Source organism: Echiichthys vipera (assembly GCF_963691815.1).
Source record: "Echiichthys vipera genome assembly, chromosome: 2".
Taxonomy (NCBI): domain Eukaryota; kingdom Metazoa; phylum Chordata; class Actinopteri; order Perciformes; family Trachinidae; genus Echiichthys; species Echiichthys vipera.
This window is the reverse complement of record NC_139827.1, coordinates 28,439,923-28,453,096: the sequence shown is the minus strand read 5'-3', so window position 1 is coordinate 28,453,096 and position 13,174 is coordinate 28,439,923. Positions and strand designations below refer to the sequence as shown.

Sequence of the window (13,174 nt, the reverse complement as noted above, 5' to 3'; positions counted from 1 at the left end):
GCGGGGTTTGTATGATACGTTATGAAATATCCTTTTCTTTTTAATGCTATGAAACAGCGGCAGGTGACCATGATGGTTAAGGTTAGGCACCAAAAATGTGGTTAAGATTAGAAAAAAGGTCATGGTTTGGTTAAGTACTTCTTGGAAATGAACACCAGTCCCCCAGGTGAAAGTCCTCTGCGTCCCTCCTTTTCACCTGATTTCCTTCCTTTTTTCTGTATGTCATTTCTACAGTAATAAATACACTATGAGGATGACATACCCGTTACAGTTCATTATATTTCATTGTTCATAGAGTCACACACACATTAAAAATGACTGATGACGGGATTTGATGTGTTTTTATTCCATTCATTCATCATTAGAAATGCTAATGGTTATTTTGTTATTGGTGGGACCCAAAATTAGTTTCAAGCTGCCCCAATGTAGCAAAATATCATAGGTAGTACTTCTAATCCGTAAGATTTTCATCTATGCCATTTTTTAAAATGTCATCTAGTTTATTGTCTGTTAAGTTACTTCCTATCAAAGAGTGAGATAAAACAATGGTGATCAAATGACCCACTAATGAATGCAGTGAGTATTTGTTGAACATGCCTTTTTCCCGAGTATTTCCATATGTGTGTTTGTGGTGACATTCCCTATTCCCTATTTCTATATTCAAATGCGCCACAAGGTTAGTGCCACTTTTCACGTCAGTAAGCAGTGGTTGGTCTGCCCAGGTGGAGCTGGTCACTGCAGATTAGGGTGCGTTCCATCGTACTCAGAAATGAACTTCCAACTTCGAAGTAAAAGTGCATTGAAATGTAACGTTCAAGTCTGAATTCAGTGTCAGGCTCACTCCGATGTGTCTGACTGGGGCAGTTATATTTCATTACTGCTGACTCACAATGGAGGATCAGGAGCATATGAAGGCACCACGCCATACCGAGATGAGAGCTGCCAATCTACTGACGTCATGCGGTCGACACTGTTCGGTTTCCAAAGGAATTTTGGCAGATGAGGTCCCAGAGGCTCCCCTGCAATTACATCTTACCGCCAAAGCGACCGCTAGAAACAACATATTTCAATTCTTACAGGATTACAGCTTTAAAGATGTTTTGACGTTTTGAACTAAAGTACATAGGAAGTATGTTAAAACACTTTCCAGCAACACCCAAAACTGTCTTCAAGTAGGATGTTTTAGATCATTAGTGATTAAAATGGTCAGCAATAGCCAGCTGGATTTTATTTTAGATTTAAGGATTTGTACAAAGCTGATAACTATCAGGACCTTCATGCATTTCCACATCTGTTTTTGTTTAGTCCGGCTGGACTGTACAGCGCTTCCATTTCTTCACTTTCTCTTTTAAATACATTTCTCTCCTCATTTTAGCTCCCTTCCAACCTCATATGCTTGCTTTTTTCACTCTACATGCACCTTGGACCCTAGATCTGGGAGGAGATGGGATGGTCTTCAACGCGTCGGCTGATTTCTGTACATGTCAATGGATTTCTAAGGCCGGCCACAAGGCAGGAATGTTGTATGAGCTACGCCTTTGGTGCAGCTGCAGTAAAATACCTGCCCTGTCCAGATACTTGTCTGGACTCGAGTACACTATTTATCTGTGGAGATGCAGACGAAAAAAGTGTTTACCTGAGAACAGAGAGTGCTTCCAACAATATAAATATAGAGGTATCAGTGAGTATTTCGTTTGAGAATGTAACTTGAGTCATCTAACTACTCTCAAGAACAATACTAACATATAATATATATTTTTAAACTTTCTTCAAATGTTGTGTTTCTTCTGGAATAACAAATTGTTCTTTTTTTCCACATTGTACAATGATTGGTTAGTGAGGCCGATGACAAATTTCCATTTTATACAAATCTAGTCGATCACAAAGATACCTGTATCTGTATATTGTTGAGCTGGAAGGAATATGTTTCGGGAAGTGACAGATAACTACATGCTTGAAGTCTCAACAACATTTTACAAGATTGGCAATTGTGTCTATGTGGTATTTACTATTAATATATTAATTATATTATTGTTATTGTTTCAAGCTCTGGCAGTAAAGACAGGTACAACATTGTGAGAAATGTCAAACTCTGACCTCAGAACAGTTAATACTATAATCCACCCCAGCTCCCTGACAAACTTTGACTAAATTCTGTATATCCTGGTCTGGGTACAGCTCAGTGTGACAGGAATCAAATGCAAAAATACTTTCGAATAATAACTATTCCACTGTACATGTGTGTATTCACATAAATAAACCAAATGCAAAACAGGAAAAATGTTTCCCTGGCAACTGACTTGGTGAAGCAGGTGAATACCGCATTGCTCAAACTCCTCTGGCTCCACCTTTAACTTAAAGAGGTTTAACTTAAGTCATTTCTTAACTTCCCCCACATTTGTATATCATTTTGTGAATAATAGCTTTATAATAACTTATTTTCAGGGTCACTGCACTAAGTTACAAGTGAAGTAGATCCTCAAGTGTCATCACATTTTGATGGCTTTATGATGGGAAACCCGTCCAGTAAAATCATATAATGTTGTATGACTGACTAATGATATGATAAGGGAGATAAGCATGTACACACACACCCACACCCACACCCACACCCACACATACCAACACACACACACACACACACACACACACACACACACACACACACACACACACACACACACACACACACACACACACACACACACACACACACACACCTTTTTATGATCTTTTTTATGTTAAGTCTCCACCCTCCATCACATAAGTACTATATATATTCAGGTGGTGCTGTATGCTAGACTTCTTTAAGAGTCATTGGAATCATCACATCTGCTAAACATCAAGGTATGACTGTATTTAAAAGTTTGAATTTGTTCATTTAATTACAATGACAATGATAGGACGAGTGCTATCTTTTATCAATATTAATCTTGACTAATGTATAATTGGTCTATTTCTCTGGTAAGGGAAATGATCAGCATATATATAAAATATCAATTTTTCAAGTCAATTTCTATAGTGCATTTTTACTTTTATAGTAATATGTTATATATTTTAATTTGAAATATTTCTTTGCAATTTATTTAGTTTTTAGACCTTTGCATTGTGCCATGCACCACACCAGAAAAAGTCTTATTTAATTCTAATATTTTATTTGACAAAATTCAAACATTACCTTGCCATTAACTAGTTGTAACATTTTGTCCAAATGGCTGAGAAATCTGTGTGAATAGAAAACAAAGGACAAAGCACAAAGTGCTTTGATACGTTTGGTGGGGCATGGCGCAACAGCACATTCTTCAATTGTGTACTAACATGCCTTTGCCTTCAGTACATTCGATATCTTGACTTAGTACTTCTGGGTTACAAACACCGGTCATGGGACGCGTCAAGCACCTGTCCTCCAAATGCAGTTTTTAACATTCTTATACTACGCCATATGATTTCCTCTTTTGCTCCGGACGTAATGTCTACAGTTATACATGTACAGATTATCCACCACAAATTAGAGTGCATTACTTTTTGTAGTTATAGGTACATTGAATGAGGCCAGTCTGACTTGTAACCGCTCACATACAGCTTCTCCGGGTAATGCCTAGATCATTTCAGGTTTGAAATGTGTAAAAGTGTCTTTTGTCTCAGGATTTAAATTCTCTGATTGTAATGTGTCTTCTAATATAATCTTCTGACACCATGTCAATATGAGCATCCAAGTGGTTGAATTAGTTGAATTAACACTCCCCCCTCATTTGTCATTCCATCAACCTGATGACTGATATATAATAATTTTATCTCTCCCTTTAGATTGATCATGATGCCAGTGCTGGGAATAGTTCTGATGTCTTGGGTCCTATCAGGGCCAACAGTGGCCTTTATCCCCATCGGGGGTGGGGCGTCCACTCATGTCAGCATTACAGGAACGGCTCTATTACAAAAAGTGACGGAGGCATGCCGGGGGGTGGCTGAGGCGGCTGGTCATGAGTTCAAACCCACGGTAGGATGGAAGATAACAAATGTGCATGACAGCACAAACACACAGGAACACTCAGAAATACTTTGGCAATCGTTTCAACAATAAATTCAGCTTGGATATAAAACACATGAAAAGCAAGAGAGGAACATATAGACATTGGGTAAATGTTAAAGCGGGAAACCATCAGTCCACTTTTTTTTTTTACATCCAAACAATATATAGAAGCTGAGAAAGAGGAGAGTATGGTAGTTCTTTTTTTATAGAATTGTAGTCATAGGCTCCATAGGCTGATTTTTTTTAGCCATGCCAGGTAATGTAAAGCCATGATAATGTTGGCTGCTGGACTGTTGGTGCACCACTGTGTTCCTGAAATACTGAAATATTTCAACAACTATCAGATGGATTGCCATTACATTTGGTATGGACATTCCTGGTCCCCAGAGGGTGAATCTTCCTGACTTTTCCATTAGTGCTACCATACATTTGTTTTGTTTGTTTGTTTGTTTTGTGTGTGAATTAGCTCAACTATTGAATAGATTGGTAGACATATTCATGATTTCCCATTCAAGTGAGAAACTCTCTGAGGTACTCATGTGGATGATATTAATGGTAAGAATCTTCCTCACTCACCTTGCCCTAGTGTTGTCTTTGTGCCTGGAGGAAAAAAAGATTCCTTAGCCTTGTTTTAAAGACTTGTATCCATTGTGACAAACATGACTCCACACTGGAACAGTAACCTCTAGCCTTTGACCTCTGACTACAGGGTTCCTCTCCTGAAGAGCTGGTCCAGGCCTGTCTAGGTCCCACAGCAACCGGACAAGTGTCTGGTGCCAAGTTTCACTCTGCTCTTCAAGAGATCTACACCCAGAACGGACTGGTAGACCGCGACTTTGCCAACAGGTTGGAGAAAGTTTAAAATAATAAAAATGATTAAAAAGCAATACAAGAATGGGACTGTGTATGTTATTTTAAACGTGATATCCTCTCATGCTTACCAAATTATCACTTACTTAAGTTATAAAAATTACTTCAGCGCGCCACACCACTTTGACTCAGAGGCCTTTCTGGAAGGACGTGGCCTAATCATGGAGGGTATTGTGGGCATTAAGGCTAACATTCGCAAGGAGAACTTCCCAGGTGCTCGCGAAACACTGGGCAGAATCCTTCACACACTTCAGGTGAGAGGGATGGAAAGAAACAGCAGGGTATAGAGAGGAGGGCATAGAGTGAAAATCTGGCATCTACACTGTGTATCAATACTGAATATAAAATTATAACTCTGTCTATGTGTATGTATAAAAGTGTGTGTGTTTCCATTCACTTTCAGGACTTCTACAGCCACAGTAACTGGGTGGAGCTGGGATACACAGAGCCATACATCAACCTCATACGCCAAGATCTTCCTCTGGAAGACCTGGCAGGTGTGTGTGTGTGTGTGTGTGTGTGTGTGTGTGTGTGTGTGTGTGTGTGTGTGTGTTATAAGTAGGATGACTATGCATATATTTCTGTGAGTTGGCATGAAGTAGACTATATCCATATACTATCTAATAATAAGCATATCTATAGTCCAAAGGGCAGAGGGTGTTATTTTGACTGTATATAATGGCCACAGCCAGTACTTCACCCTGATGGCTGCTGGCTGTTCATTAAATTCATATAACTATACCACTGTGACATAAAGTAGCACACCAATCACTGTTCTAACACATATCATAGAGCAGAAGTCAACCTAATAATTACTCAATGTGCATTTCATGCTTGTGTAGATGTCAAAACTCCTACCTGCAGTGACTGTGCCAGTGGAACATGTCCAAATTCCATCCTCCCCAACATCCTGAAGGAGAAGAAACTCACATCCGGCTATATGGGAATCTTCTCTGCTGCCAAACCCAAAGGTATTAGTGACAAACATGTCTCCAAACCACACTCAAATATTATACCGCTGGAGCCTGTGAATGTTTTATTTGCCCTCAATGAGGAAATGAAGAAGATTTTTCACTTTCTAACTTACTAACATAAATTTACATAATATGTAATAACATAATATTTTGCTAGAAGGTCACTTTTAGAATCAAGTCAATAGTTAATCTGCAAACAGTGGAAGGATCAGTTCAGTCCTATACCTTAAAGCTGAAGTTGGTAACTCTAAAATTTAAGTTATTTACATCAGAAACTATTACTTACTATTTTATTGAACCGTTTAGCTGTAAAGTGAGAAGGTTTCTGAACCAAACCAAGCCCTGACGACCAGCCTAAATGTTCTCATATTACAGGTAAGTGATACTGTAAGATATGTTTTTGAAAACACTTTATACAAGGAATAAACATCACAGTAACAGTTTCAAGTCCTATTTCATCAGCGCTGCCTAGTTTCACAGTTTAATCTGCGTTCAGAGCAGTTATCAACGCTGGGTCTTCGCTCTAATGGGTTGTCGGTCAGTGGTTCCAGTAGATGACATGAGGAGCAGACAGAGAGAGGTAGAGTTACAACATTAGGCCATTTCAGAGATCGACACTTAACATAGTGACAAGTTAAGGAAAAAAAACTAATATTTTTACATAAAGTTACCAACTTCACCTTAATAAAACATATTGGCATTATTGGTAGATACACTTATTTGGTTCTTGCCAAGATTATTCAGGCCAATATGTGGCAGTCACTTCACAGAGTCGTTATTTTTTCCCGTGCAATTGATTCGCATATCAATTTATATTTTTTGAACTGTTGTTTAAACTGTTATCAGTACTTTTACAGATTCTGAACTTTTTTTCTGAGCTTTCTACACCGAAAATAAAGACATCAATCATGAGGATTACAATACACAGAGGCTCCGTAGTCTGAACCAATGGCAAAGTTTACTCCTTTCAACCTTGACAACGGCAGTGCATTCTAGCTCTCTGTACCCACTGACCTTAATGTCTATCATTGGTCTCTGGTGACATTCATGTTTTCAACTGTACACAGTCCCTTTTATGTAGATTAAAAAAAAATCATCTCCTTCTATTCTTGTCTTTCACAATAAAAGCCCTAGACAGCGTAACCAACTGGTATAAATCACAGGAGAGCATATCACATTTTAATGATGTTTATTTGTCATGCCACCGTTGTATAAAGGCCCTAACTCTCAAGAAAGAAAGCAAATATTTTGTGTCAATAAATGTCAACCTTTATTTATTCAGGGTGGTCCCTCACAATGTGCCAGGCAATTCAGTCTACTCAGAAAAACACACTTGAGTACATAACAGGCCCACGTCTACTCCCTTCTCCCCTGTGCCAGGTAAATGTAGCCATGGAGGTGCAGCTGACCTGACAAGCACAGCACATCCTCGTGGAGGCATCAGCAAAGATGAGCGCCGCTCTGACAACGCAGCCTTTCATGATGCTGCTGTGAAGGCAGCCACCACCGCCAGCCTGCAGCTGCTGGAGGACATCCGGTTAGCTGCCGGAGACAATGACTTTCTGAGGTATGACCTTCAAATATGATAAATATCTCAATCTCAATTTGATCCTGAACCTCAAAGGTTTTACTTCATAATGTCACTGTCTGGACGGAGAGGGATGAATAGGTTTACCTGTCCTTTAATTCTTCACTCTTTGTCTTTCTCACAGAATGATGGGGATCGCCCGCTCATCTGTCGTGTGCTTTGTTATTGACACCACTGGCAGTATGTCAGATGACATTAAACAAGCCAGGGAGGTTGTTTACGATATCATAGACAGCAAAAAAGGAACACAGGATGAGCCGTCCGAGTACATTCTGGTGCCCTTCAATGACCCCAGTATGAAGTCTTCTACCTTACTGATCATTTTTAAGAAACCATGACTTGTGTTGGACCCCTGGTGGTGTCATAATGCTATAATATTTTATAAATGTAATGTTTGGTCATATACAGTAGTTGTAATGATAGTTATGTATAAATGTATGATCTCTATGTAAAGTAGATTTAACAAAATGTGGTGTATAGACACACAATAGGTCAGTAGGATGAAAAATAATTTTAAAAAGATAAATTTAGTCCAAAATACTTACTATTTATTCTTGGAACTAATTACATTTTCTGTGTTTTATATGTAGGTTTTGGACCTGTGTTCAGGACAACAGACCCTGATAAGATAAAAAGTGAAGTGTCTAAGCTCAGAGCAAGTGGAGGTGGCGATGCGCCTGAGATGTGCCTGTCAGGACTTCTGGTACTAAAACTAGGATATTGTCTAACTGGTGTGGTTGTATATTTTTATGGATCCCTGAAAGACTAACAAAACCCCAGAGCTTTGGTTGCCTAGCCTACTTTATATTGCAAATAGAGGGTTCCACACATACTTCTAGAACTGGAGTTACACCCAGGTAACTGCTACATATCCCTGCAAGATTTAGAAAGTAAGCAGTAACACACTGTGAACTACTCCCAGTTTAGTTTATACAGTTTTGATCCAGCTTAGTAACATTACATTCACTACCTTTACTTGAGCATAAAGGGGTGTTTGGTTTGCTGATGAAAGTTGCCCCCATATATTTCATCTGCCACCTGGTCAACCAATTGCAAAATTCAATTGATATAGTTTCAACCAGTAGAGGGCAATGTCCATGCATATCTTTAACACAATATGTGGAATTCAATACATTTTCACTAAAATGTCAAGAATTGGACCTGAAACCACCAACAACACTACTAAATACCCATACATATAGTTTTGAGATGAAAATGTGGTTTTGGGGATTAGTTACTCTTGTCTGTTGTGATTCAAAATGAATTGACTACGTGCTTTATTGTTTTGTATCTCCAGTTGGCTCTCACTGGTTCCCCTGACTCCTCCAACATCTATGTTTTCACTGATGCTATAGCCAAAGACATCTATCTTAAGGATACTGTTATTGCTCTCATCACAAGCACCAAGTCAACGGTAAATACTAATTGACACCCAATGATGCCCTATTTATTCAGTTAACTTATCGTAATTTAACTTGAAAGACTTGGGTTATAATCTTGACATTAAACTATCTCCACAGGTGTCATTCTTCATGACAAACACCTTGAGAAGGCGCCGTCGTTCCCCATCAGCCTCCTTTGACGTTTACAAGGAACTTGCTTTGGTCTCTGGAGGACAGGCCATTCAGGTGACTAAGAAGGAGTTGCCCGAGGCCACAGATATAATCCTTGACACCTCCACTTCAGCTCTGGTAAGACTGTGCAGTTCTTAAAGAACATTCTGTACTACCTGAAGCATATACCAGGCTTTCAGTGGTCAGACCAGTTTGAAAACTAAAGTGGTATATCATCATGCATTTCTTGTTCTCTCTTCCTCAGGTAACAGTTCTTCAGCGAGCAAGAAACCCTGGGAAGCAGGAGACCTTCCCCTTAATGTTGGATGAATCTATGACAAACATCACTATCTACCTCACAGGAACATCCATTAATTTCAAAATGACTAATCCTGCAGGTAACACACCATTCCAAATGAAATGAAAAACGGTTTACGACAATGAAAATGTTTGAGAGTTGTTGGCTTGCTAATAACATTATGTACATATGTAAGACTAGTGAATTCATGCTAATACATTTCAGGTGTGACCCAGAGCAACAGTGAGGCCAGTGGTAAACTGGGGACCATACAGACAGTGGGCAACCTGAGGAGAATTCGTCTCCATAATGATAACATGGCAGGAACCTGGCAGATCGACATAAACTCCAACCAACCATATACACTTAAAGTCACAGGTCAGATACTCATTACACATGCAGATTAAAGCAAAATTTCAACAGAGATTGAGATGCTTATTTGCAGAGAGTTGGATGGGACAATCAATACCATTCTGACATCTATCTGGTAAATTTAAGGCTACAACAAGCATCAGGTTAGCTTAGCTTAGCATAAAGACTGGAAATTAGGGAAACAGCTACCCTGGCTCTGTTCCAAAGTAGTCACCCTGAGGTTGCAAGGTGACCAACTGAGACTTTAGGAAGCTAGTGCTCGCTCAAGTCCAACACTGGGTAGTGACACTCCAGTCACAGTAACATAGTGAATTCAAACAAAATCTGACTTTGTTCGATTAAGCAAACCTACTTGGTTAGGTTTAGGGAAAGATAGTGCTTTGGGTTAAAATCAGTAATTTTCTAACTTTTGGAGTACTTGCTCTCAGCATGTAATATCGATGATTTTACATTAGAGCCATTTGAAAGCCTGATGTTTTCTCATACAGATGCTAAAGGGCCCTACATTTTTCCGAGCTAGATGTAAATAGGCCGCCATGTTAGTGACGCTGCTGACAGTGGTTGGTCTGCCGGACCAGATCGCCACTAACAGTTATGCCACGTTCACCTGTAATCGGAAATTACAGGTGAGCAAATAAAAAAACAACAACAATTACATCCAAGCCCCCACCACAGCGACTTCCTGGTTGATCCACTACGTAAGTGCCAAAAACAGCAGTTCTCTGAGTGTCCACTAGGAGTAGTTTGCACAATAGAGCAGTTTCTCATTGACCCTCATGTTAAACAGGTCGTTTTTTACAGCATCATTAAACCTGTTTAAGACCTTTTACTAAAAAACATTCTAGTCTAGTTAATGATTTGCTCCCATTCTAGTCCGGGAGCAAATGTAATCTCCGCTAGAGACACGGGAAATTAAAAAAAAAAAGACTCCTGTTCCCGGAAAAAAACCTCAACAATGACTCCCACTCCTGTTTTTCTAGTAACGTGTTTTCTTAGCCTACATCCCGGGCGGTGGTGCTAATATGGTTTATTCAGTATACGTCAGGTATATGTCAGCCAGATGGAGGTATCTCCCTCCCCCATACGTCAGATCAATGTCCTTTTTTGGTAAAAGGAAATGAGGAGTGGAAAATCTGACAAGATAGTAACTCCCAGAGGCGAGTATGATTGGATCAAGTTGAGAGAACGGGCCTCGACAGAGATCTATGATATCATCTCACTGCCAAAGAGGGCGCTAGGAAAAAAAAACAATTTTTAATTATGCTTCTATTGTCAAAATGATTTAACCCAAATTATTACACAGCTGTAAACTTAATTCTGTCTTTTAACTTTTGTATCTATATTTACTGCAAGTCTTTGCTTATGTTTCCAGGCCAGAGTACTATTACCTTCATCTATGACTTTGTGGAAAGCTTCAAGGGACCACACTCGGGTTATGCAGTACTCAGTGGACGTCCACAAGCAGGTACATCACATGCAATAAAACAATTTGTTGTTCCAAACTGTTCGCGGCAGTAGTAGTAGTGCCTCATCAACTGTACATTTTTGAAGTTATAACATGAAATAATCAGTCATAAACATGATGGTGTGATTAAAGCTCTCTACAGGACCTCTGGGATATTTACTAGTAGGGATTCTGTATTTTAATGTAGTTTTATTTCTAATTTTTTTCAATCATAGAGCATGTCAGTGTTTCTTAACCATAATACCATCGATACTATTGTCTGTGAAATATTGTGTGATAGCTTGGTTTGCCACAGTGTGCTTGAATAATATCATCTAGTGGTGAAAAACAATAAAGTCACCGAAGCGACTAAGTGACTTCTGCCAATGTTGGAGGAAAAGGACGACAAAAAAGAGACAAAAGAGACCACCTCTTCTTTCATAATTGTCCAGCTGCTATAATTTAATTATAATTTAGTTTATTTTTTCATATTAATAATGGATCACCTTTTTTTGTCATTTAGCTGTTAGTTTTATTTAATTAATGCAGGTTTAACTTTATTAAGTTACTTTATTTATTAATGTTAGCAACCAGAACCAGTATACAATTTGTAAATGCAAATGACAAGGTTCATACAGCTTTTTAAGAGTAAAATTCAAGCGCTTTTCAAGCTCTTTCAAGGTACCTCAACCAAAAGTTTCCAGACTTACCAAAAAAGCCATTGCGAAAAATTCCTTTGTACCCACAGCAATTGTCACTTTGTGTATTTTACCAGCAGTATTAACTTTGAATGTGTGGCCTGACAGTTTCCAAGACGGACAGAAATGTTGCTAAATAAGCCTGTTGGTCCTAATAGACCTCAATGACATTGTGTGGACATACATTTTTTTTAGGGGTTTAAGAAAAGCGGGAGACTGGAACTACTGCACAACTGGTGTCACTAGAAAATACAGGCAGGGTACTTGCTGCAGGGAGATTCTATCACAGTCCCCAATAGAAACCAATACGTGTACACACTGATCACAAACACTGCAATTTGCACTGCAAAGAAATAAACCTACAAACGAAAAGCCACCACTACCCTTTAGGCCTACTGCACTGCATGCAAAAAGGGGTGTGTATCCCATGAGTACTCCTCGCTGTTCTTCTCAAACAAAACAGTACAGTACAGTGAGACACAGTTGGTTCAAGTTCACAAATGGTTAAAAAGACATACAATGTAATTACAATTAGGCCAATATTAAATGACGGTTATAATATTGTACAGTTAGATCATTGATGAATAAGTCAAGGCAGAGCAGCAGTCTGGCACTAAATCTGCAATAAGAGAAACAAAAAGGTCACATCAACTGGCAACAATATAGCTCAGAGAGAATATCCCTCCTACATCACCATACTAGTTTAAGTTACCTAGCTCAGTATGGGATTTTGCATATAAGCGACATGTTAGGATGGCTGGCTGTTTTGTGGCTCAAACAGGAGAGTCGAAAGCTGGAAATCTTCCAAAAGAGTTGGACTATTATATATTATTAGTGCTATATCTTAAATTGAACAAAAAGAACCATATAATAGCCTTTATCTTCAGCATGGGTCTACAGACACATCAATCTGGATCAAACTACATATACTATTCCACTACCACTATCCCCAAAACTAGCCAATGTTAGCTTTCTGTTTTGCCATGAAACTGAATGTTCTTCTTGTTCTTCCTTCTACCTTACTTCTTTTCTTGGGGACACCCAGGCCAACCGGCCAGTCTGATGCTCTCAGTAATAGGTAGGAAAGGACCGTCCTCGATGAGCATAGGAGATGTTGCCCTGGTAACTGTGTTTGCTCCTGAGAATGTTAGCAGTAGCAAAACAACTGACATGGGCGAAGGAAACATCCTGGTGACTGTTGATGCAGTCCCTGAGGGGGAGTTTGTGGTTATTCTGAAAGGAACTGACAAAGTGTCAGGCAGTGAATTTCAGAGACAGTCTACAACCCAGATGTCTGTGTCCAAAGTGAATATCCAGGTTGGTCTCTTCACCTCGATTTAAAGTCAA

General features: G+C 39.2%; 1 protein-coding gene across 2 annotated transcripts in view; it reads left to right on the top strand.

The window, feature by feature from the left end:
* vwa11 (von Willebrand factor A domain containing 11) overlaps positions 1-13,174 on the top strand; it is a 31,890-nt gene that overhangs the window by 14,427 nt on the left and 4,289 nt on the right. The window contains exons 1-15 of one of the 2 annotated variants that reach the window (XM_083928554.1): positions 2,829-2,847; positions 3,808-3,997; positions 4,740-4,876; positions 5,010-5,154; positions 5,304-5,397; positions 5,743-5,871; positions 7,255-7,441; positions 7,587-7,756; positions 8,053-8,165; positions 8,760-8,876; positions 8,983-9,153; positions 9,281-9,413; positions 9,539-9,691; positions 11,058-11,150; positions 12,873-13,144. In XM_083928554.1, coding sequence (XP_083784680.1) covers positions 3,815-3,997; positions 4,740-4,876; positions 5,010-5,154; positions 5,304-5,397; positions 5,743-5,871; positions 7,255-7,441; positions 7,587-7,756; positions 8,053-8,165; positions 8,760-8,876; positions 8,983-9,153; positions 9,281-9,413; positions 9,539-9,691; positions 11,058-11,150; positions 12,873-13,144 — 2,097 coding nt within the window. In that variant the 5' untranslated portion in view covers positions 2,829-2,847; positions 3,808-3,814. Of the gene's footprint in view, positions 1-2,828; positions 2,848-3,807; positions 3,998-4,739; positions 4,877-5,009; positions 5,155-5,303; positions 5,398-5,742; positions 5,872-7,254; positions 7,442-7,586; positions 7,757-8,052; positions 8,166-8,759; positions 8,877-8,982; positions 9,154-9,280; positions 9,414-9,538; positions 9,692-11,057; positions 11,151-12,872; positions 13,145-13,174 lie in introns of those variants that run through there. The other variant, XM_083928553.1, reaches the window with a different exon arrangement.